The sequence below is a fragment of the Dryobates pubescens genome, chromosome 18 (assembly GCF_014839835.1).
Source record: "Dryobates pubescens isolate bDryPub1 chromosome 18, bDryPub1.pri, whole genome shotgun sequence".
NCBI lineage: Eukaryota > Metazoa > Chordata > Aves > Piciformes > Picidae > Dryobates > Dryobates pubescens.
Window position 1 is genome coordinate 5750463 of NC_071629.1, and position 24052 is coordinate 5774514.

General features: G+C 53.0%; 1 protein-coding gene across 6 annotated transcripts in view; it reads left to right on the plus strand.

Annotated features, from left to right (window-relative positions):
• Positions 1-1645: 1645 nt before the first annotated feature.
• Positions 1646-24052, plus strand: part of DRP2 (dystrophin related protein 2) — a 31385-nt gene continuing 8978 nt past the window's right edge. For 2 of the 6 annotated variants that reach the window (XM_054169416.1, XM_054169418.1), the window contains exons 1-11: positions 1742-2126; positions 10868-11021; positions 15237-15370; positions 16726-16882; positions 17578-17698; positions 18212-18480; positions 18959-19105; positions 19608-19686; positions 20845-20905; positions 21564-21625; positions 21908-21982. In XM_054169416.1, the coding sequence (XP_054025391.1) occupies positions 10914-11021; positions 15237-15370; positions 16726-16882; positions 17578-17698; positions 18212-18480; positions 18959-19105; positions 19608-19686; positions 20845-20905; positions 21564-21625; positions 21908-21982 (1213 nt within the window). In that variant the 5' untranslated portion in view covers positions 1742-2126; positions 10868-10913. Of the gene's footprint in view, positions 1665-1741; positions 2127-10867; positions 11022-12718; positions 12859-15236; positions 15371-16725; positions 16883-17577; positions 17699-18211; positions 18481-18958; positions 19106-19607; positions 19687-20844; positions 20906-21563; positions 21626-21907; positions 21983-24052 lie in introns of those variants that run through there. The other 4 variants (XM_054169417.1, XM_054169422.1, XM_054169421.1 and 1 more) reach the window with 4 other exon arrangements.

Here is a 24052-nt window from a genome sequence, read left to right on the forward strand (position 1 = left end):
CTGGCTGATCCTTGGGGTCCCTTCCAAACCCTAACAATTCTATGATTCTATGATTTCTCTCTTCCTATCCACACCTGGTTTTGGGGGTCTAAACACAGCCTTTCAGAACGCGTTTTGCTCCATCAGCACAGCTCTTGTGGAAGCAGAAGCTGTTGAAGAAGCTTTTAAAAGCAGGAGGTGCATGGAAGGAGTGCTTCTTGTTGGTACTCCAAGTATTCAGTGTTGCTCCTTTTGGAGGCAACTGGCATGAGGTTGCTAGCTAGAAAGTTCCTCTCAGTGTAGTTAGTTCCATGAGGTTCCTTTGCATCCTTCTCACTGTGTGCTGACAGGCTCTGCTCCTAACTCCTGCCTCACCTACCTAGGATGAAAAAAGAGCTACCTTGGGCTCAGCCATTCACCTGCTGGAGGCTGTAGCAGGCACTACCTGAGGAACATGCTGATTTTTGAGGGCTCTCTTTGAAACGTATTTTACTGAAGATCAGTTGTGTTTTGGCTGCCTTCCCTGGGCTTACAGCAGTGCCCTAGAAAAGCTTCACAGCTCTTCATGTCCACCTTCTAACAATGGTGTGACACTAGAAACTTTTGTTCTCAGAGCCTCAAAAGTGGCTGAAAGGGTAGGCTTGGCCTCCCCACCGTGCTGGCCACAGCAGTGGGCACCATGAGGTGGGTTGGGCACTCATGCTCTACGTGACAACATTTCCTGACTGATGTTCCTCGATGCAGGGCCCAGGGGAAGCCCTCTGACACCATGAGCAGTTTGCCAGTCCCATTTTCCTTTGCTGTGAGAGGTGTCTCGGCCAGAAATTCCTTTCAGAAGCACAGTGGAGTTGTGAAGCTTTTGTTGCATCTCCATTCACCGGGTCTGAATGAGCCAGGTGAACCTGCGTACTGAGGTACAACCAATCTACCCTTTGTGAGGAATAAATGGATGAAAATGGGCAACCTTTGCAAACAGCAGTGATTATTTCTGTGGAACAGGACTGTGTGAGTACAAAATTAACAGCTTTAGTCTGTCAGCTCTGGCAGAACAAGGGCTAGGGCTCATTAAAGGTTGTTCTGAAAAGGACCAAGCTTTAATTTTCCCAGGGAGAGGCCAAGAGAGTCTAATGGCTAAAGCATGGGGCTGGGATCAGATTTGAATCCTCTTTCTGACCAAGTTAATTAAGTGTTTCTGTTTGTGTAATATGGGAATAACATCACTGGCATCCTGAGCAGCTGGAAATCCTCGGGTGGAATAAGCTGCAGAACTGCTAACTGTTATGTACAGACTGAAATCCCAGCCCCAGGTCTGCTTCTGTCCTCAGCCAAGCCAGCAGCTCAAATCCTTCTGTTTCTTGTGAAGACACCCTGAGACTTTAAAAACCTTGGATCAGGATTTCTCTCTGCCTTGGAATACTGGCTCTTCACCCCCAAAATGAAGTGGTTATCCTGTGGCCTTTTTGCTCTGCGTTTTTAAATTGGGATGGTTTAAAGGTGTGACATGTTATACCAGACACCAAAACCGTGGGGAAGAAAGGTGGTGAATGTGCCTGGGGTTTTCCAGCACATGCATGGCCATATCTGACCTAAAATGAGAGCAACCAGTCCTGAAAAGGGGGTGGGGAGATGCCGGCGAGCAGCAGGAAGCATGTCTGAGCCCGGCAGCCCGTGGCAGGTCTCCGGAGGTCAGACCCAAACGCCTTTTGTGCGTTCGTATTTCTCCTCCCCTCCCTCCTTTTATTTCCTCCCTCTCCATGTGTATTTTGTCTCCTCCTCCCGTTCATGTCTTCGCATCTCCGCTCATCTCCCTCCCCTCCTCCGGATCGCTCGCTCGCTGGCCGAGGAGACCTCCAAAGGACCAGCCGGGCTGTGGAATCGTCCTTGTTCTTTCGCGTTTGCCGAGTCAAGGGTAGCTCTTTGCCGCCTCGGAGAGATGCTGTTACTCCTGGTGATGTGATTGCATAGCAACACAGCAGTGCGGGGCGGTGGAGGAGGAGAGGCAGGCAGCGTGCAGCCAGCAGCGCTCAGCCTCAGCATGCATCCCTGTCACAGGGTCTCCTTTGCTGATTCACAGAGGCAGCCCCAATCCTTGCTTCCGAAGCCCGGCGGCCACTGCCCCCGCATCTCAGACCCGGTGGACTTGGAAGGTAGGCCATGACAAAATTTGTTTCCCACTCAGATACCGGCTGGGCTGGAAAAAAAGGGGAATGCTGTCGGCTGGTTCACCTCGGAAAGGCACTCTCTGGGCGTGTGTGTGTGTGTGTGTGTGTGTGTGCATGGCTGTGCTCCTTCACAGCAACGCTGCCCGGGGATGTGCCGCTGAGGAAACTCACAGAGGCGAAAAGAAGGCTGTCAGGGAGGACACGGTGGGAACAAGAGAGGTGGCCAAGACCCATTTGCACGAGGGAGAGGCTGGGAAGCAGTAAATGATGCAGCTTCCCGTGGCAAACACCGGTAGCTAGCACCCCGTTTTCCCCAGCCTTGGTTCTTTGCACACTGAAGGCTTATTTCCACTGACAGTATTTTTGCCTGACCCCAAAGGACTGCTCTGGGCAGGGTGCATGGTGGCCTTCTAGCATCCTCCTGGGAGGATTAGACAGCAGAGCAAGGCGGGGACCCAAATATTTCTCGAGTAGTAAGCGGGGATTAGGCTCTAGTCCTGGCTCTGCCCATTTCATTCACTGTCTTGCCCAGTCCAGCCTTGCGTTTTTATGTGTCCAGCCTCCCCTTCCCCAGCTTCTCCCCAAACCTTTTCACTCATTCCTCCTCCTCTCCCAAGGCCTTATGTTGCCTCCACTGACCTTCCCTTTGACGTGAGCAGTCTTAGCTGGCCATAGAAGCGCCTGCAGGAGGACCTTTCCTGCTCCCCAGGGCTCAGCTCTCTCCATGCCAGACAGGGCAGCCTGGGCAGTGGCCCTCCAAGATTGACTGCCACATTGCACAAGGTTATTACCAGTGCCCACTTCAGCTAGTTTCCTTCAGCCTTCCCTCCAGCACAGCACTGCAGGTGTAGGGCTGCGCTGGTAGAATTGGTGGCATCATGTTCATGGGGTCTCAGTGCTGAGATTGCCTGTGAGCAGAGACAGAGATGAGGAGCAATTACTCCCACACTTTGAAATGCTGTGGGAGAAACTGATGTTTGTTTGGGTTTGGGGTTTTAGTGTTGAAAAAAAGAATCTCTAGGCAAATCTTTGTCAGTCTGTGTTTTACCTGTAGCCTAATCCAAGGTCCTTGACAGCTTCTCTGATGCTCATCGATCTCTCCGGAGCCATGAGAGTTCCTGCATGATTATTCTCTTTGGTGGCCCTTTGTTGCCTGACCACAGCACCCTACAGAAACACTCTCTGCTAAGTCCCAGCCACAAGGCTCAGTGGTGCTGGGAGGGTTTTCTGGCAGCCATGTGTAGCACATGTGCCTGCTGTGCCTCCAGTGCCATCTCACATTCTCCCCTGCCAGTTCCCCATGCCGAAAGCTACTTTCTGCGCTGCTGCAGGAATTGGGCAGGCAGGGCTCTGGTGACAAGTGTGTGATGGCACTGTGGAAAGGGAACACACTCTGGATGTGCTATTTCCAACTATCTTGTTTCACAGCTCTGTGCCCAGGAATATGGGTGCCTGAAGTGCTGGAGTGGGAAGGTGTTGGAGTGGGTGCTGTGATGTGATGCTGTGCTCAGGTCCTCAGTGGTGACTGTGGAAATGAAGATGAGGACCATCTCTCTCTGGATGAATACCTGAGGTGGAGATCAATCCTCCTGGCTCTAACTGGCCACTGTAGCCATGAGGAGGGTTGCTCAGGTTGGAGTGACTCTTTTCAAAACTAAACAAAGTGAGACAGGGAAAGGGTTAAATGAATTGATTCAAACAAAAGCCTCGAGTCCTGGAGCTGTGTGAGGAATCTCTGATTATAATGCTGTTTTGAGAAACCATCTGCCCCTGTACTCAGCACTGGTTAGGCCACACCTTGAGTACTGTGTCCAGCTCTGGGCTCTTCAATTTATGAAGGACATTGAGACTCTTGAATGTGTCCAGAGAAGGGCAACAAAGCTGGGGAGGGGTCTGGAGCACAGCCCTGTGAGGAGAGGCTGAGGGAGCTGGGGTTGCTTAGCCTGGAGAAGAGGAGGCTCAGGGGAGACCTTCTTGCTCTCTGCAACTCCCTGAAGGGAGGTTGTAGCCAGGAGAGGGTTAGTCTCTTCTCCCAGGCAAGCAGCACCAGAACAAGAGGACACAGTCTCAAGCTGTGCCAGGGGAGGTTTAGGCTGGATGTTAGGAAGACGTTCATCCCAGCAGGAGAGATTGGCCATTGGGATGTGCTGCCCAGGGAGGTGGTGGAGTCCCCATCCCTGGAGGTGCTCAAGAGGGGACTGGACGTGGCACTTGGTGCCATGGTTTAGTAGCCATGAGGTGTTGGGTGACAGGTTGGACTCGATGATCTCTGAGGTCTTTTCCAACCTTATTGATTCTCTGATTCTATCCAAGGCTCCCACCTGAGGCTGGATGCCTATGATAAAAGCATTAAAGAAAAGAAAAGGAATTGTAAGGCTCAAGGAACAAGATTCACCACAAAGAATTCAACTTTCCAACCCCCCCCCCCCGATTTCTCCCAGAGTGTACAAAGATGAAACTGAACTTTTCAGAATGCAACCAAAATAGCTCTGTGCCATTTTCCTTTGCAACTTCCCTTAGCATAAGGATAAGATTGCTCTTACACCTCTCAAGAAAGAAAGGAAATGTGACTTCATGTGGCACACAGCCTGCTTATGAAATGCATGGCCTCAGGGGGCTAGAGAAGCCCATGCTTTGCCTGGGGGTTTATTATAAACCCAAGCATTTTGGGGGGCAAGGCAGACTATTCAGTGCAGAGAAACAGATGCCAGTTTGACACTGAGAGAAAATATCCAGGAAGCCAGGAGTTAGCACAATTACCTTGGCTGTCTCTGTGTGGTGGATGTGCTCTTCCCACTCTTGCTGCTCAGTTATATGGTGTGGCAAATGGGTGCTCTGCAGCACGCAGCAAGATTTGTTTCCTGCCTCCGACAGCGGAGAAGGGAAAGCTCAGGCTCCTAGAGGAGAAAAGCAGAGGCAGGACACTCAGGATTTTCAGCATCTTTAGCAAGGTTGGTTTCAGGGTTGCAGGACACAGCCAAGCCTCTGAAGGACTGGCTTCAATTTGCATGGCTGCTGCAATCATTAGGCAAGTTACTGCCACCCTTGCCATCCCTTTTGGGAGCCTGTTTGCTGCTTCCCCTTGCTCCTTCTGTCTGCTCAGGTCTAACAGATAGCAACTTCTCTGTGTCCAGCACGGTCGGGCTGTGTGTTTACAGCTTGAGTCCTCAAGCTGCTCAGGTAATTATGTTGTAGTCCTTGTTTAATTGAAGGTGAAGAGACGGGGAGAAATGCTTGGCAAAGTGAGTTTTGGAGCGAGCAGCTTAAAACCCAGCTGGGAGTCTGAAACAGAGTGTGAAAGGAATTTAGATTTCAGTCTTCCTAAATAAATTTCTCTAAGTTATTTTTAAACAGAGAGAGAGGAGCAGTCAGTTCTGCGTGGCCATGGTGTGGGCCTGGTTAGCTGGGGACATCACTGTCCCAGTTTCTGGGTGCAAGACTCACTGGAGCCAGTTTTCAGCTGGAGCTTTTGTGTGCATGTTGTGGCCTTTTGCTTGGGAAAAAACGGGGAGCGAGCACAGGCGGTGTTGCTTCTTTGTTCTGACCTCTGGCACCTCTTTATCCACTGGATTAAAGCACCTTTTTGGTCATGAGCTGCAAGTTTTAAGTGGTCATTTAAGAAGGCAGCTGATTAGAAGCAGGAGTGCCCCACTTCAGCCACCCTCAGACAGGGTGCCACTTGCTCACTGCCAGACACAGCAAAGGTTTTATGCTACTTCTTAAGGACAGCTGCTTAATTGAAGGACCCTTCAGTCTAATTAATCAAGGGGACCTGGTACTCAGGTGGAAGTGCAGTGTGAAGCCCAGCTGAAGCTTTGGCATCTGGAGTTTTTAGCCCTGGGGTGACAGGGATGAATGCCTGCCTTGTGTGGAAGATTGCTGATGGTCCTTTCCCCCTTCCCTTGTACACAGGAGCCAGGGAGAACCAGGAGACTGCTGGGGTGATTTTTGTTTTAAGGAACCTGTTTGGGTATCTGTTCCTGGTTAGTAAAGAGATGGAGACTAAGGGTCCGTGCTCCAAGAAAGAGTTATGTTGTCTGCAGGCTTGGTCCTAGCGGGACAAAGACTTCTCTTCCTTCTCTCTCATCAAACCTTGACCTAGTGGGGTCATGGGAAGTAGGTCTGCTGGCCCCCTATCTCAGGCTTCAACTACTTAATTCCAGTGCAGAAAGCAATTTTTGCTGAAACAGGATGTGCTCTTGCACTGCCAAGGGAGTCCTGCTGTCTGACAGCTTGGGAATGCTCCCTTTGTTAGCATCCACATGGGAGCTGAACTTTGAAATAGCCACAAGCCTCCCACCTTTCCCCTTAAAGGACACTGAGCATGCTGAGCTAAGATGTTATTACTTCTCTTTGTACAGTAAGTTAAACAACAACGAAGCCATTAACATTTCCAGCAGCAGGGAATGTGTTTGGCTTTCCATTCCCCTCGTGGGACAAAGGCTTGAGCTGCCTTGCCTCAAAATCTTGCCATGGGTTTTTTTTTTTCCCTGATAGGCCAAGATCTGAAGTGGAAAGTTTCAGCCCAGAAAGAACAGTTTGGAGGAAATTAGCAATTCAAAGCATAAGCCTTGTGATCAAGAGATCTCTTGACCTATATGCTGCATTTGCTGCTGAGAGAAGTGGTAAGGAGCTGGAAATTCAACATCTGACGTTGGACTCTAGCTTCTGTGGCAGGTCCCTGATCCTGGGGGTTACCTTCAGCACTGCAGATCAGCCGTGGTGATAGTTCCCTCCACGTCTGGGAGAGTTTGGGTCTGGGTTTGCCTGGGGAGGGTTTTGAACAAAGGCAGCAAAATGGCAGGGACTTGCTGTGCAGCCTGTGCACTGGTGGCAAGCTGTCATCTTCCTGCTGGCTGGGATGGAGAGGAGCTGCTGCAGAAGATGGGGCACAGGCTGTGCACCCGAGCGCTGCCTCTCCAGCCAGCTGCTGCAGCAGATCTGTCAGCAGCAAGGGTGCAGAGGTCACTGCGTGGAGCAGTAAGTTGTGTGGTAGAGCTGAAGCAGAAGTGGTTGAGCAAAGACCATTCCAGCTGCCTTTGGCAAGACACAGTGCGGTGAGGCAGGCTCTCCAGTGCTGAATTCAGTACAGGGACAGCTCGTGGAGGAGGGGGGAAAAAGCTTCTGCTTCACTTTGAATGCACCCTAATGCCCGAGCACTCCAAGGTGAAATGGAGCACCAAAGCTTTTGGCTGTCTCATTTTTCAACCAGAGGATCATGGTGGTTTCCAACTAGACTAAAAGGTAGTGGGTTGGTTACTAAAGTGTTTGAAAGCTGCAACACAGCACCCTGAAACATCCAATGCTTCATTTCCTGAGGTGTATTAAGAGCAGAGGCAAGTGTTGGGTGCTTTTAATGTGGGAGGATGCAAACCAGCACCATGTAATGAGGTCGTACTGGCTCCTTCTGAGGAAGGGTCTGATCACCTTTGGGCACCTACAACAAAGACCAGGTGAGAGACAGCAGGGGGAAAGGTTTCACTCCTTGTTTTCTCCATGGTACAGGTGCAGTGACTCAGTGCCTGCTCTGTGATGACTTTAAGACTGCTTCTTGTGATGTCTTCCTGTGGCAGTCCTCACATGGGCCTTCCTGGCTTTCCTTCTTGCACAGAAATGTGCCTGGGGGACCAACCTTGCTTTAAAACTGCTCGATGTCATCCTGTGGCTGTAGCATGCTGGGTCTCCAGCACCAACCCAAAGCTGAGTGCAGAGGGTGAGGGCTGGTGTGGGAGAGGCAAGGTGAATCACAGGGTCTGTTCTTGACAGGTGTAGGCAGCAGGCAGCAAACATGTAGCTGAGAAGAATCCACAAATAAACTGCTCCACATGCTGCAGTGCCCAGTCACAGCACCACAATGAAGCAATAAAGTAAAAGAGAGAGAGAGAGTCAGAGCTGTTTCATGTGCCACACCAGAGGAGCAGAGCAGATCAAGAGTGTGTCTCCTTGCCTGGTTCCTATAATAGCAGGGGATCTGGCAAGGCACCCTGGTTTGCCTGCAGTCTTGCCTCACCGTCTGGTAGTGTCTCCTTCTGCCACTGAATGTCCTCCTTTGGGCTGGTTGCTGTGCAGCTGAGTTATTTTCACATTATCTTGGGTTCTCCATGTCTGGGCTTTGTCTTTGCTATTGCATAGTGGCAAAGAGCAGCTGAGCCATTGCTGTCAGCCCTGCAATAAGAGTTCTGTGTCAGCAAGGTGTTGCACAGGATGTGCTTCAGACAGTGGCCTTCTGCTGGCACTTAGCTTCTCAGCTTGAGCCAGGGCTCCATGTCCTGATAGACTCCGTGACAGCTGAAGGAGTTCATGAGCCCAGCACTCCAGAGGGGAGCCCAGAGCTGTTCTTCATGCCATAATGCTGGCAGAGAGCATGCAAACACACAATGTCCTACAGGTGGATGTGGTTTACCCATGTCTGTCTCCAGAACTGCACTCACCCTGTGCATGGAGACTTATCCCTGAGCAAAATGCAGTGACCTCCCCAGTATGGAATGGAATGGAATGGAATAGAGTAGAATAGAATGGAATGGAATTAACCAAGTTGGGAAAGACTTTTGAGATCATCAAGTCCAACCTATCACCCAGCACCATCTAATCAACTAAACCATGGCACCAAGCACCCCATCCAGTCTCTTCCTAAACACCTCCAGTGATTGCTTCCATTCTGCAGCACTGGTGGGAGGAACAGGAGACCAGACTATGCAGGGAGGACTGGGAGCAGGGAGCCTGAGTGTGTGTGGTGTTGGAGGTCTGGCTGCACCTGCTGGGCCAGCACACACTGCTGCAGTTACATTGCCTTGCAGCACAGGAAAATGGAAACCTCAGGATGGCAGCTGCAGTGAGACATCACAGAACCTCACCAGCAGGAGCCATGGAGTTCCCAGTCATGCAGCAGAGCTCAATGGCATTCCTCTGATGGAGGCTTTGAGGCAAAATAACTTTTCATGCCCTAAGAATTATATCTCTGCTAGGTTGAGCCTCGCTTAGGGGATGGGAGACAGCTCAGATCCCAAGTAGCACGAGGACTGGAGGACTAGGGTGTGGGTTTACCTGCTGTCAAAGACAGAAATCATTCACTTGGATGGTACTCTTGGAGTTACTTAAGACTCTGGAATTTACAGCTATTAATGTGTCCTGATTGACCCTAGGTGCATGGGAACAGAGCAGAGCAAGAGCGCCGTGCTGCACTGTGCACAGCATTCATTTGTGCAAATGGGCAGGAGGGGCAGAGCACCTTGGATTATCTGCATGTTGGAGAGCTCAGCACAGGCTGTTCTGCTGGAGAGGGAGAGAACTGTGGCTGTAGAAATTGCTAAGGGATTAAAAGAATCATAATGTGATAAGCTGTGCTCTTAATGTGTGTAATGGAGGAGGGAGAAGCAGCGAAAGCTCAGGCAGGGGAGTGAGGGATGCGAAAGCCTGAGAGGTGGGCAGTGTGTACCAGGACTTGGGGGCTTTCTTCTCACCCTGGCTGTCCAGTGTGACTGCTGGTTATGCAGGATAGGCTGACTGCTCCTGCCTTGCCAGGACCAAGCAGGAATTTTCTCAGCTGGTCCAAGTGAGCTGGGTATAAAGGAGCCAACGACCTTCTTCCAGCAGCGTTGCTCCATCTGTACCTTGGAAGCAGCCCCATCTCCACTTGGACATGATGTCTGGCTGCTGCAGCCAGGTGATAATTTACTTCTAAAAGTAGGAAAGCAATCACCAAGTTAGGCAGTGGGCTGGACAGGAGACAGCAGAGTGCCTCAGCACTGCCTCAGCCATCACAGGCAGTATTCAAGCATCACTCTTGATGTTGCTCTTCTGATCTCAGATGCGTGGAGCCTGGCCTGGGTGAAGCCCTGTGTAGCATTCACAGCTCTTGTATGGCAGCTCCCCATGCTCCTGTGAACTTCTGAGTGCTCAGCTCCTTTCATAGCACTACCAAAGGCAGAGTTGTGGGATTGTGCTTCTGCTCTAGAAATGTGCCAGACACAGGCTAATGAGGCACTGATTTCTCTGGCCTTTACCTGCCCATGGCTTCTTGTAAAGCAAGATCAGGCTGGCAGTGAGATAAATCGTGATTTTTAACTTAGTCAGAGTCCAAACAACAAAACAAAGCAGCATTGTGACCTGAGGTTGGGTTTCAGCTCTACAGAATGGGCAAGAGCCCATTGCTAAGTGACTTTATGGGTCATACCATACAGTTTTTAAAATGGGATTAAAAAGGGGAATTTTATAACTCATCATGAGTAAAAACTCATTAAAAAGTAGCTGATAGCTACTGAGGGGATTGAGGCTCCAGGCAGTTTTCCTTCTGAACATAAAAGGAAAGAATGTATTTGAAAATGATGCCTGTTATGCCCAAGCATAAGTGGTCATGACAGTGAGACCCTCCCCTCTCCCTTTAAAGCCTGGCTACCTCCTGGAGTTCAAGAAATCCAAGCCTTTGTCAAATGACAACACAATCTGTGGCACTCATGAGGACAGGAAATCATTACAGCGATTTCTATAACCAGATGGAAAGGGGGGGGGGGGAAGAGAAAGAAAGGAGTTTGGCTTAAATTGCAACACTGGCATGAATTTATTTAAACAACAACAGCAACAACAAAAATCTGCATCACTGTAGCCTCCAGCCTTGGTGAAGGCAGCGCCCCAGGCAGCGCCCCAGGCAGCTAGGGAGGAGCTGAGCTCCTTGCTCAGCTCCGGCAGGAGTTGCAAGCCGACCGAGGGACTTTCCTGCTGCTTTTCAGGTGCTGGTGCCCAGAGCTGTCTCCATCCCCATGAACATCGGTTCTGATGCAGCCCCTGGTGATGCAGGAATGGCCTTATGTCCTCCCGCGATGTCCTGAGTGGCATGCCCCAGGGCCGGTGCAGCACGCCAGCGCTGCCCACCCGCTGTCTCAGGTAAGAGCTGGCTCCGGGAGCCTTTCTCGTGGCACTTCCTTGCAGCAGTTGCAAGCATCCGCGGAGCAAGCCAGGATCTCTGTTCCTAGTGGCAGGGAAAGCTGTTAGCTCCAGCACTGCCCTCCCCCTCCTTCCCCAATCAGCACTGCTCTCCTTCTCCTTCCCCATCAGCTTGCACTTAATGAGTGCTAGCTCTCCTTCGGCGTTTTGGCTGCAAACTGTTTCCCAAAGCAGAGCAAAGGAGACGACCTGCAGAGCTGGATTTCAAGCTAAAGAGCAAGAGGCCACCATTAACAGCTCTTGTGTATCTGCTTGGGTTTCCTTTTTTTTCCCCCCAAGAACTTGGAAGAACATCACCTTTGGCTGAAAATGTAGGTTTCTAACCTTCCTGGTTGCAGAGAAGGAAACAAGCCCCTGGTGAAAGCTGGAAGGCAGAGGAGGAGTCTGACCTCTTTCCAGTCTAGTTAGCTTGAGGAACAGAGCATGGGTGCTCAGCTGCTGGTCTCCCTCCTCCTTCACTCAGGATCTCTAAGCCAGCAGGCCAGACTCCTCACCTAAGCTGTGCAGGGAGGTGAAGGTTGGTGGGATCCCCAGGGTAAAGTAGAGGAGGCAGCACATGAGGAGGGAGCAGACATCCCCTGCTCAGGTCACAGGCACCACAGGTTTCCCCCAGTGCCTGCCTGAGCCTAGCTTTCTCCTGTGTGGCTGTCAGTGTGGTGGGTGCCGTGCACCAGCTGGCTACTGGCTCCTGCAGTGTAATGGCAACCTGCCTTGGTCAAAGGGTCTGCCATGTCCTCCTCACAGGTGTAGGTGTTGTCACCTAGGAAACAGCTTTCCTCACTTGTCCTTGCTTGTCCTGAAAGCTGCTGACAGGCTGCAGACAACACATCCTTAGTTGTGCCCTGGCCTTGCTGAAGCCCCCTCCTCCAGTCTGGGAGCTGGTCCTGCATCTGTTGTGCCTGGGAGGTGGTGGGGAGAGGAGGCTGACCCTGCTGGTGCCAGAGGGAGGAACAGCAGGAGTCAGATGTGCAGGCAGGGAAGGAAGGGAAGAGAGGGAGAGATAGAGGGAGCTTTTCATCGCCTCCCTGTAGGTGGAGGAGAGCACGTAAACAATGCCGGGCAGCAGGACTGCGGGGGGCACAGGGAGCCAGCCCAGAGCCTTCTGGCAAAAACACGTATTTGCACCCAGTCCAGGCAGGAACATCTGTGTTGGCACCCAGCACTGGGGCACATGGTGGGCAGGGAGGGCATCTTTGACTTCTCAAGGACCTGACTGTTTACCTTCCAGTAAGACAAAGCTTGCTGGGGTTATTCCCCGGTTAGAGCTTTTGCCTGGCAAACACTCCTGAGTGCCCTGCATGTGCTCCAGCGTCTGAGGGCAAGGTCTCTGCTGGTGACCCCATCTCAGCCCTCTATCTCCTTTGCCATGGCCTGGCAGAGATGGATCTCCCCCAGTTCCCGGAGCAATCCCTCCGTGCACAGCCAGCTTCCCGCCAGGAGCTTTCCCACGCCGGGATGCCCTGCAGCGGGCAGATCCCTTTGTGCTTTGCCACAATGGTACCCTCGGGGTTAAGGCAGGTTGGAGGCTGCTGGAATGCCTTTGGACAAAGCTGGGATTGAGGCACTGCCGCCTCCCTGAAGATTCCTGGGGGGTCAGTGCTCAGGGTGTCCCTGCTCTGCTAAACAGCGCTCGGCTGCTTCCCTGCCGGTGCTGCCCGCGGCGCTCGGAGGGGCGGGAGGCGATGCCCGCGGCGCTCGGAGGGGCGGGAGGCGATGCCCGCTCCCCTGGCGCAGCTGGGCAGCCCTGCGGCGGATCTGTGGCTAAGCACAGGTAGAGGTGTGCTCCAGAGCTGGTGTGAGTGTTCTGTGCCTGAATGTCAAGCTGCTCGGGGGTGGAGGAGCAGTGCAGATCCAGGCTGGGGCTCTGGGGAAGGGGATGCTTAGAGGCAAAGCTCTGCTTTTCCCCTCTGTTGGCTCCACAGGGAACAGATGTTCAACACCTGGGCCCTGCTTAGCCATTGTCCCTGGCTCATCTACTGGGCACGGCCTGCAAAGGCTCGATGGGCTTTTAACTTCTTCTTAAGGCTGGGAGGATTGTGTTGCCTGCTGAGCTGTGCTGCAGTTGCACTCAGAGCTGATCTCCTCCTTCGGTATCCTCTGGGATGGACGGGTGGGCTGGGCTGGAGTGTTCCCTGGCAGCACTGTGGGGCTAACCTACTTCAGCATCGTCAGGATGTGCACATGCAGAGTATTGATTTTCTTACCTGCAAGCAGCAGTTTTAGCTTGAGCAGTTTGTTATTCATGGCTCTAAGATTGCTGTGAGCTCTGTGGGTGATGCTTATTTCCCTGTTTTCTCCATGCCCCTGGAAAGACAGGATGAGAAGGCAGACGTCAGATGTCTTTAGATGAAGAAAGCTTAGCACCAATGTCAGCAATCATTTGGTTTTTCTCTGAGAGCTGTGGTGTGGGGAGGGTATTCTTTTGGCTGTGTGGCCAAATTCCTTGCTTGGTGGTTTCCTCCTACCTGTTGTTCCCCTTGCCTTGGCTGGATCTGTCCACTGGACTCCCGGGAGCCCTTGGACAGGGACCAGTGGCAAATTCCCCTTAGAAGAGCTGCTGCTTTTCCCCAGAGGTGGCTTCCCTTCCCTGGCAAAGAGGTGCCTGTTGTGTGTTCTCTTCAGAAAGTGCTAATGCGTTTAATTATGGTTGATTAATCACCTGGGGATAATTATCCCGACTGAGCTCTGATCTCAAAGTAGCATTAGAGGGAACTGCTGCCGCTTCCACAGCAAAGCACTTCGGGGGCTCACTTGTGGAAAGGCAACGTGACGCCCTGCTTTGCACAACAAACTGCTTTGTGGAGAGGAAATCCCCTGCCACTCACCCAGTCCTGCAGGAGATGCTTCTAGTCCTGCTCCTGTCTTCCTTGCCATCACAGGCAGGAGCATGGTGCAGTGCTACCAGCTTTTGAGAGGATTCCTTCCCCCATCTACTGAGGATTCTGGAGCACAAGCCCTATGAGGAGAGGCTGAGGGAGCTGGGGTTGCTTAGCCCAGAGAAGAGGAGGCTCAGGGCAGACCTCATTGCTCTCTACAACTACCTGAATGGAGGTTGTAGCCAGGTGGGGGTTGGTCTCTTCTCCCAGGCAACCAGCACCAGAACAAGAGGACACAGTCTCAAGCTGTGCCAGGGGAGGTTTAAGCTGGATGTTAGGAAGAAATTCTTCACAGAGAGATTTGCCATTGGAATGTGCTGCCCAGGGAGGTGGTGGAGTCACCACCCCTGGAGGTGTTTAGGAAGAGACTGGATGGGGTGCTTGGTGCCATGGTTTAGTTGATGAGATGGTGTTGGGTGATAGGTTGGACTCAATGATCTCAAAGGTCTTTTCCAACCTGGTCTATTCTATTCTATTCTATTCTATTCTATTCTATTCTATTCTATTCTATTCTATTCTATTCTATTCTATTCTATTCTATTCTATTCTATTCTATTCTATTCTATTCTATTCTATTCTATTTCCATTTGTTGTCCAGGGACCAGCATTTGGTTTTCCAGGCTGAGTGGTGTGGTGCAAAGAGAGCTTCCTTTGTGCAGTTGGGTTAGGATTTGCTGTCATCTGCTTCCATGGCTTCTCAGAGTATCCTTCCCACTGCACCTCCTTCTGGAGAGGTGTGCAGGAGAAGTAGCACTTCAGGTTTGCTGTGCAGGTTGGGAATATCCTTGTGCTTTGGGGTATCAGCTTTGGAGATGACATAAAGGAGGTTCGCAGGTCCCCTTGGTCCTTAGAAACAGCAGGACCCACAGTGCTACCTCCTCTCAAAGGACAGCAGCCCCATATGGCATGGAAAAAAATGGCTGTTAGCCCTGCAGGGACTCTGACACACGAGGGCCAGCTCTGATTTAATACCTGTCAGTGAGATAAGGTCATTGCTGGACAACTGAGGAGTACAGAGAACCTGCAGAGCAGAAGCCGAGTTATGCCTTCCTTCAGCCTTTACTTTATGTGCTGCTGGTGCTGGCACTTCATCCTTCCTCCAGGCTTAGCCATGAGCTTCCCTGGAGCTGCTGGCAGACCTGTCTTGAGGACAGGACACCCTCCTTGTGAGTTGCAAAGCCAGGCAGGGTCAGGACAAAGTAGGGTAGGTATCCACAGTCTGGTGCCATAAGCACCGGGCAGCGATCTCTGGCTGCAGTGTGGTTCTCTTTCTGCCTAGGTTGATGTCTCACAGGATGGTGCAGGACCTTCGTGCATAACCCCCCGGGCTCTGAGCAGTGCTGCTGGGCCCCAGGCCCCTCTGGAGATGAATCTTTGCTGGAACGAGATCAAAAAGAAATCCCACAGCCTTCGGTAAGGGTCCCTGCCCGGAGCAAGCTCTGCCCTGCCCTTCCAGCTCTGCCCTGGAGCAAGCTCTGCCCTGGAGCAAGCTCTGCCCTGGAGCAAGCTCTGCCCTGCCCTTCCAGCCTTGCCCTGGAGCAAGCTCTGCCCTGGAGCAAGCTCTGCCCTGCCCTTCCAGCTTTGCCCTGGAGCAAGCTCTGCCCTGGAGCAAGCTCTGCCCTGCCCTTCCAGCCTTGCCCTGGAGCAAGCTCTGCTCTGCCCTTCCAGCCTTGCCCTGGAGCAAGCTCTGCCCTGGAGCGAGCTCTGCCCTGCCCTTCCAGCCTTGCCCTGGAGCAAGCTCTGCCCTGGAGCGAGCTCTGCCCTGCCCTTCCAGCTTTGCCCTGGAGCAAGCTCTGCCCTGGAGCGAGCTCTGCCCTGCCCTTCCAGCCTTGCCCTGGAGCAAGCTCTGCCCTGGAGCAAGCTCTGCCCTGGAGCGAGCTCTGCCCTGCCCTTCCAGCCTTGCCCTGGAGCAAGCTCTGCCCTGGAGCGAGCTCTGCCCTGCCCTTCCAGCCTTGCCCTGGAGCAAGCTCTGCCCTGGAGCAAGCTCTGCCCTGCCCTTCCAGCCTTGCCCTGGAGCAAGCTCTGCCCTGCCCTTCCAGCCTTGCCTGCTGCATTTGCTTTTTGAACTTGTTTGCTTGATGAGCCACATGAGTCCATGGTGACCTTGATTCAGTTTTCTCCTCTTGTCCACAGATCTGAGTCGTTCTCCTTATGCTGAAAACCATTGCCTTAATTTCCAGCCATCCCCTCCTCGTCCCCCATCCCCTCCTCTTCTGCTTGCTTTCTGCTGCTTTCTCTATCCTCCTCTGCTGCTGTGCTTGCAACTGGTCTCTTTTCACCTCACTACCTTGCTGCCATCTCCTCTAGCTTGTCCCTTCCCTGGGAACCCTCTCCACCTCATGGGGGGCACCACCTTCCAGACCATCAGAGGTTGCAGCTCCACAGCCAGCATGACAGAGAGCTTGACTGGGGTGTGTTAATGGTCTCTTGCCTCAATGCAAGGCTTCTGGAAGCTACTCAGTCATGTCAATGCTGACCCAAGCCCCCTCTGCTAAGCAGAGCACAGTCCTGACCTACAGGAGCAACTGTCTTCTGCTCTGGGTTCCAGGGTGATGAACAGCCTCAAAGTTTACACTCCCCACACCTCCATGCTTCACCCCACGTGGCAGTGCAGCATCTGTGCTGGCTGAAGGTTGTGCACAGTCACTAGTGAGGTCCTGGGGCTGCTTGGGGGTCACCACCCCAACTATGGTGCTGTGCCTCCCCTCCCTAAGGAGTCTGCTCCTCTGCAGCTGACCACCGTCTCGCTGTCCTTGCTCTCCTGCCAGGGCTCGGCTGGAGGCCTTTTCTGACCACAGTGGGAAGCTGCAGGTGCCTCTGCAGGAGATCATAGACTGGCTGGGGCAGAAGGATGAGGAGCTCTCAGCACAGCTGCCCCTGCGGGGTGATGTCCTTCTGGTGCAGCAGGAGAAGGAGATGCATGCGGTAGGTTCCCTCACGCCTCCCCTGCTGCTGCTCTGGGCTACCATGGGCTACCAGGGACCTGCCCCTGCCTGGGACCCCTACGGAGGGGTCTCATGCCCACAGCCTGTGGGCATCCCAGTCCTTGCCTGTCTCCACCTCTGCTTCCTGCAGAAAGGCAGAGCCTCACTCCCAAGCAAATATCTATGGTATGCCCCAGGCAGAGCCCAGCTGGGCTCAGAAAACAAATCCACCCTCAAGTCATCTGCAGGTGCTGTGGCTGGTAGTGGGTCCCATCCCTTCTCTCCTAGTTTCCTGCTTGTGTCCTACCTCTGCAACAGGGGGAAGTGCCTCTCACTCTCCTCTGCTTTTGGGATCTTGGGCCTGAGAAGGACATTTGGTCTGAAGATGACCTGGTGGTCAGGACATGAGTGATTCCTGTAGCAGCACACATTATCACCACACCTGAAACTGGGGTAAAGCCAGACAGATCAGAACCTCCTGCTTCCCTGATCTTGCTGCCAGTGACAGTTGGGCTTTAGTTGTTTTTAACAGGAAAACAAAACCAAACTGTTGCTTTGTCTCTTAATTTCTCTCTGTATCTCCACTGAGGTTTGGATCCTCAAGTGAATAAATCCCTGCAGACCTTGGTGAGGGGGCAACAGGGGCACAGCTGTCCAGCTCAGCCTGCTTTCTTGTCTCTCTGCTCTGCTCTCCAGGCTTTCATGGAAGAAGTGAAGTCTCGGGGACCATACATTTACTCTGTCCTGGAGTCGGCACAGGCTTTCCTTTCCCAGCACCCCTTTGAGGAACTAGAAGAGCCAACTTCAGAAGGCAAAGGTCCATGGAGCTCCCCTTTCCTTCTTGTTTCATGGCACAGCTCCTCCTGGGCTGGACCAGAGAAGATGAAATGAAGGTGGTTGGTGTGGCACCAGGCTGCATGTCAGTGCTCTGCCTCGTGCCATCATGCACCAGGCTGTTTCCAGTCCTTTGGCCAAAGAGCAGACCATTTGCAGGGCAGTGCTTCAGTCCTGGGTGCAGGCAGAGGCTGCTGGTGCAGAACATGGTGGGGTATATCTCACGTGGCAGTATCAGATGTGCTCCAGGGTAGGTTGTTTAAAGGGCATGAGGGCCTCTGCCTGTATGGATGGCCAGAGGAGGGCAGGCTGGATGCCTGGGGGAGGCGGTGCACAGATGGATGCCACCTGGTTTCCCTCCCTCTTCATAGTCTCCCCTAGATTAAAAAACCCCATCATCTCCTTTTGCCCTGCTCTCCCTCCATCTCTTACCCACTCTCCTCGGGGCTGGGCTCTCATTTTTGCTCTCTGTCGCTGCTCTGCTTTGCCTTTGCAGATGCCTCTCCCCGGCACCGGATCCAGAACCTCAGCCGCTTCGTCTGGAAGCAGGCGAACGTGGCCAGCGAGCTGTGGGAGAAGCTCACCGCCCGCTGCGTGGACCAGCACCGCCACATCGAGCGGACGCTGGAGCAGCTGCTGGAGATCAAAGGGGCCATGGAGGAGCTCAGCACAACGCTGGACCAGGCTGAAAGCGTGCGTGAAACCTGGGAGCCCATCGGGGACCTCTTCATTGACTCCTTGCCAGAACACATCCAGTCGACAAAGGTACTTCTGCCTCCGCCCCCGGGGGTGATGAGATGCTGCTTTCCCCGGGGGCACTACTGCTGCTCCTTACTGCTCAGTCAGATGTAGCCTCATCCCCTGGGGTCTCGGGGGCCAGGTCCTCCCTCTGACAGCCTCCTAGCTTTGTGAGGGTGGGTTTGGCTCACAGAGACTTGAGCACCGTGCTGAGCACCGTGGCGTTGCGCAGAGCTTCGCAGGCACAGTGGCTCAGCAGAGATGAGGCATTGTCCGTGTCTCACTTCTCAGGAGGTTTGAGTAATCTCCAGCCTGCCTGCTTTGTTCTGTGAGGTATTTTTGCCTGCTAAGGTACCATGTGGAAGGGTTAGTCAGCAGCATCTTGCCAGCCACTAGCCTGCCCTAGCTTGTAGCAGAGGAATCAGATGCAAGTTCTGACCACTTGCCTACTTCTTTTTCTTCTTCCCTTGCCCTGTGCCTGTTCCCCCCTGGCATGGGACTCCAGCTGTTCAAAGAGGAGCTCTCCCCCATGAAGGATGGGGTGAAAGTGGTCAATGATCTTGCACACCAGCTTGCCATCTCAGATGTCCACCTGTCCATGGAGAACTCCCGCACCCTGGAGCAGATCAACACTCGCTGGAAGCAGCTGCAGGTGGGAAGGAGGCAGAGCCAAGCACTGCAAATATATCACAGGCAGGGGGATGCTGGGGAAGGGCTGTCACTTTTGAGCTTCAAGGATGATAAAGTAAGGCTTGGCACAGCAGGGGTGGCATAGATGGTGGTCCTGGAGGAAGAGAGCACCAGTGCAGTGTGAGGAAAGTGGCTGGTAAATCTGTAGAGGTCTTAAGCAGGAAAAGGCAATAGGGGGAGCAAAGGAAGCTGTCTGAGGAGAACTAGGATCTGAGGGAGGGGTCAGTACCAGCTGTGACTTGGATATGGATATAGGGGAGCTGGAGATGTGACCTGTGCTACCTCAGCCAGCGGGAGGAGGTGTAGAAAGCTGAAGAGACTGGGGCAAATATCAAAGCAAGCAAGGACAAAAGAAGACTTGCATGCTGGAGCATGTCTGAGTCCATCCACAAACCTTCCTGAATGGGGCTTCAGTTTGAAATGCCTGATGGGCTACCATTGAATTCTCCTGTCCTGTTCTCCAGGCCTCCATAAATGAACGCCTGAAGCAGCTCCAAGATGCCCACCGGGACTTTGGACCAGGCTCCCAGCACTTCCTCTCCTGTATGTGGTTGCCTCCTCCTGGCCTCCTGCCATGAGACTGCAGAGTGGCTTAGCATGGGCTGTGGTAGGGGAGAATAGGGTGCAGAGTTCTGTTGCTGTACCCAGAGCTCCTAGAACCACACAGAAAATGGCTCAGGTCAGTGCCTGGTGCACAGGAACCAGAGCAGGAGGCATCTCCCTAAGTTAGCATTGTGCTACCTCACCTTCTGGGATGAAGAGTGGGACATGAGTGTGGTTCCTCTTCAGAGCATGGAGCTGTGACACTTGTGGCAGCAGCTTCCAGGTGATGCTGAGACTGTGCCAGCCCCAGAGACTGAGTGGGCAAGAAAACAGATGGCAGGAAAAGGCAGTGTCCTGTATAGCCACGTTAGTCATTTGAAGGCCAGAAATGTATGCTTTAAGGAGAGGTGAGGCAGGGGGATGCTGTTCCTGTAGAGCTGAGCTGCTGCAGGCTGATCACCCTCAGACCTGCAAAGGATGGAAAAGCAGGTTGTGTTTCAGCACCTGGGATCCATCCTCAGAGGTGCTGAGCCCTGCAGGGTCTCCAGAGGTCAGTGGGGTTTGTGTGCCCGTGTTTCTCTGCAGACCATGTCCTCGTGTCTGAAAGGAGGAACAACTTTTCCAGTTGCTGGAATCGATAAGCTGCCTATGACAAGGGAAAATAACTGAGGGTCATAAGAGGGCTTTCAATCTCCTGATCACAAACATAAGGTGGCAGGCAACTGGTATGGGAAGTGTCCTCATCTTCCCAAGATACTGCAGCTGATAGAGCATGAGTAATGAGAACAGCAGATGCTATGGGTGCCCAAGCCTGGCCATAGCAGACAGTGCTCTGTGTGTGCCCAACTGCAGCTGCTGTGAGCCCTGCCTACTGTTGACCACAGTATTGCCTTGGGCCTCATCAAAATCGTCAGTAAGTGTCTCTTTCTCTGTCTCAAGAGAGGCAAGATACCTCTGGCAAGCCCAGCAGACCCGTTTCTTTCTTATAGGCAGCATCTGCCTGCCTGCTCCAGCACCCACAGCTGGTGATTTGGGCAAGGACAGCCTCTTCAGAGGCTCCCACCTGCTGGCACAGTGCCACTGGGCTCTCATCAGAAACAGCATCAACATAAAGGGATGCTTGCAGCTGATCTGACCTCTATGCCTCTCTCCTTGCAGCCTCTGTCCAAGTCCCCTGGGAGCGAGCCATTTCCCCCAACAAAGTGCCATACTACATCAAGTGAGTGTGCTCCCACCTGCAGCCCCTGGTCTGCCCTGGCCCAGTGGGAACAGGGACTGGAGGCAGTGAGCTGACCTCCAGCAAAGCCTGTCAATCTCAGCCTGCCAGAGCCAGGCTCTCCCTGCCTGCTGAGATGCTCCAGATGAAGGGGGGTGCTAGCTGGAAGCAGGGAGTGGGCTGGCAGCAAGCTGGGGCATCCTCAATGCTGCTGTGGCTGAGGAGTGTGCTGGCTGGGGTGCAGCAGCTCCAGCATCTGCAGACTCAGCCCCAGGGCTGGCTGGGTTCTTGTTTAAATCTCTCATGGCAACGCAGCTTCTTCAACTTGTATCTTCATTTCTGCACTGAGAGGGAGGGATCTCAAGCACTGGAAGAGACCCCCTCAGGGAGGTGGTTGAATCCCCATGCCTGGAGACGTTTCAAAGAGGCAGAGACACGGTGCTGAGGGCCATGGTTTAGCCCCAGCCTTGGCAGAGTTAGATGGTGGTCGGACTTGATGATCTTAAAAGGGCTTTTCCATCACTTCCATGATTTCGAGACGGGCAAGAAGGACTGGCTGAGTGGGAAAGCTGTGCTTAAAAAGTACATTAAATCACTCTACGTGTAGTGAAGTTGCCCAATTCCCAGGCTGACCCTTGATGTCCTTCTGTTTTCCTTCCAGCCACCAGGCCCAGACGACATGCTGGGACCACCCGAAGATGACAGAGCTGTACCAGACGCTGGGTAAGGAGGCTGCCACAAACCCATCCCAGCACCTCTGTGCAGCGTGGGGTGCCGTGTGAGATTCCTCCAACCCACCTGCTTCCCTCCGTGCCACTCAGCCCCAGCAAAGCAATGGGTGCAACCCCCTGCCGGGCTCTGTCCCTCATCCTCTTCCCCCGTGCCCCTCGCACTCTGCTTCTGCTGGCGGGGCTGGTGTCTGGCAGCTGCCACTGCTGCTTCCTGCCCTGGAGATAAATGGCTGTCAAGCTGCGGGTTTATTCTCCTTCTCCTGTGTTATTGCAGCGGATTTGAACAACATCAAGTTCTCAGCCTATCGGACGGCTATGAAACTGCGGCGAGTGCAAAAAGCCCTGCGATGTGAGTGCCGGGAGCGGTGCCCTCCTGCTGAGCCTCCCCTGAGAAAGGCATTAAACTAACACAGGCTTTTGTCAGCACATCAAAGGCAGGAGCCCACCAGGGGACAGGTAGCTGAGGGGAGAAGCGCTAGGAAGATGAGCGTGTGGCTGGAAACCGAGCAAATCCGGCAGCGAGGGGTCTGTGTCAGCTCCTTTCTTTGCAGGGGTGGTGGTTTGAAATTAGCAACCCCCCAAGGTAAAATTGCCAGACCAGCTCGGTTGAAAGCAAATGAAGCTGTGCTTACAAGCAGAACTGCAATCTAAAATATGGACTTCAATGAATATGTACAAAACATACAACATTTGCATGTGTTTGCAATGTAGAAACAACACAAGAACCCCCCACTGGGCTAAAACCAGGGGGCTAGCAACAGCTTCCCCACTCCCTGCTCCCTTCCCCACTGTACAAGGTAAAAGGAAGAGAAGAGCAGAGAGCTGCTGTTAGTACTTAACCACAAGAAAGAACACAGCAGCCAGGGCTAGTACCTGCTAGAGCAAAGGAAGCTGAAAAGAGAGGAAGTTCATTTACCAAACTGCTTCATGTTGGTAATCAGACCAGTGACATTATTTAGACCTTACCATCGTTTTGCTTTGTACATCCAATGGTCATTTATTTACATTCCACCACTCCCCTACTCAAGATCTGTGGAAATGTTTCTAGGCATAGCCTAAATCTGCCACAGCAGGCTTTAGGTGAGGATGCCTCAAGGGCTGGTGTCAGGTCAAAGGGATTTGAGAGCAAAGTGGTCTGGCTCAGAGTTACAAAGCTGTGGGATCAGGCAGGGTCTGCCCCAGGAGCTCCAAGTGAGCCCAGAGAAGCTTTGGATGTAACCTAGAGGAGCAACCAGCCTTGCAAGCAGGGGCTGGGAGGGCTCCACTGCTTAAAGAGGAGGAGGAGAATCAGTAGAATTGACTGCAGTGGACAGGAGATTTAACAGCCAGGTGAAGCTAATGCAATGGAGTTCAACACGATGCTGGCGCTCTGAGAGGCAGCTGCTCTAGGGGAACTGGTGAGCAGGCAAATGGCAATCTGAGAGATGGGGCACCCTCAGCTGCTGGAAACCTTTCTGCAAGGCCTCTCACCTAGGGCCCTGCCAAAATAAAACAGCAGGGACACCTATGCTGTTTGACATCTTGTGAAAGGCCTGGAAGAAGGCAATGAGTGAAGGTGAGAAGAGGTTTGGTACTTAGGAGAGGTGAACACTGACTCATGACCAGGCTGTCCTATACCGGTGGGCATTCAGGGACAATATAGTGTAAATGGGGGAGCACAGCAGCTAGCTTTAGCTACCCTGCCTCCATGCAGCAGCAGCTGCAGAAGGACCAGGCATGGTGAGGAAAAAGGCAGAGCAAAGCAGAGGCTTTCCTTGTGCTGCTTGTGCATCTTTGGTTGCTCTTCTCTTGCATCTCATATGCTGTGCTGGCAGCTTCTTCCAAGCCCAGAAATGAGGTGGAGGAACGTGAATAAGTGCTTCTTGTTCAAGACTTACTTGAGAAGGGCAAGAAGGCTGCCAAGGCTTCCTCATGAGAGTTTTGACAGAGTGAGTGGCAAAAAGGAAAGAGGCAGTGTGGGACACGTCAGAGCCATATGCAGCCGTGGGCAGTGCGGATGCAAGGGTGAGCAGGAGCAACGCTCACCGGCATGTGAATTGGGTGTCCCCAGAGCAACTCTCAGCAGCTTTGACAGAAGCAGGGAGGACTTTTCCAGAGAATGAAGTTACAGTGTTAGGGTTAGTGATCCCCATGGCACTGAGAACAGGAATGCTTTCAGAGATGGAAAGACTTTCAGGAAAGAAAGACTGCTAGGCGCTAAACACAGACACAAAGCTGACAGCAGGGTAGCTCATGCTGTCCCAGCTCCGTTTCAGGTTTGTGCCTTTACACCTGCTGCAGGTCAGAGCTGGGCTCAGGTCTGCTCCACCTCTGGGCAGTTGCTGATAGGGTCTGTGTGGCTCTGTGCTCCCTCAGCTCCCCAGGCCAGCCCTGCAGGGACCTGGCACAGGCTGGGTGCCTGCGACTCTGCACGGTGCCT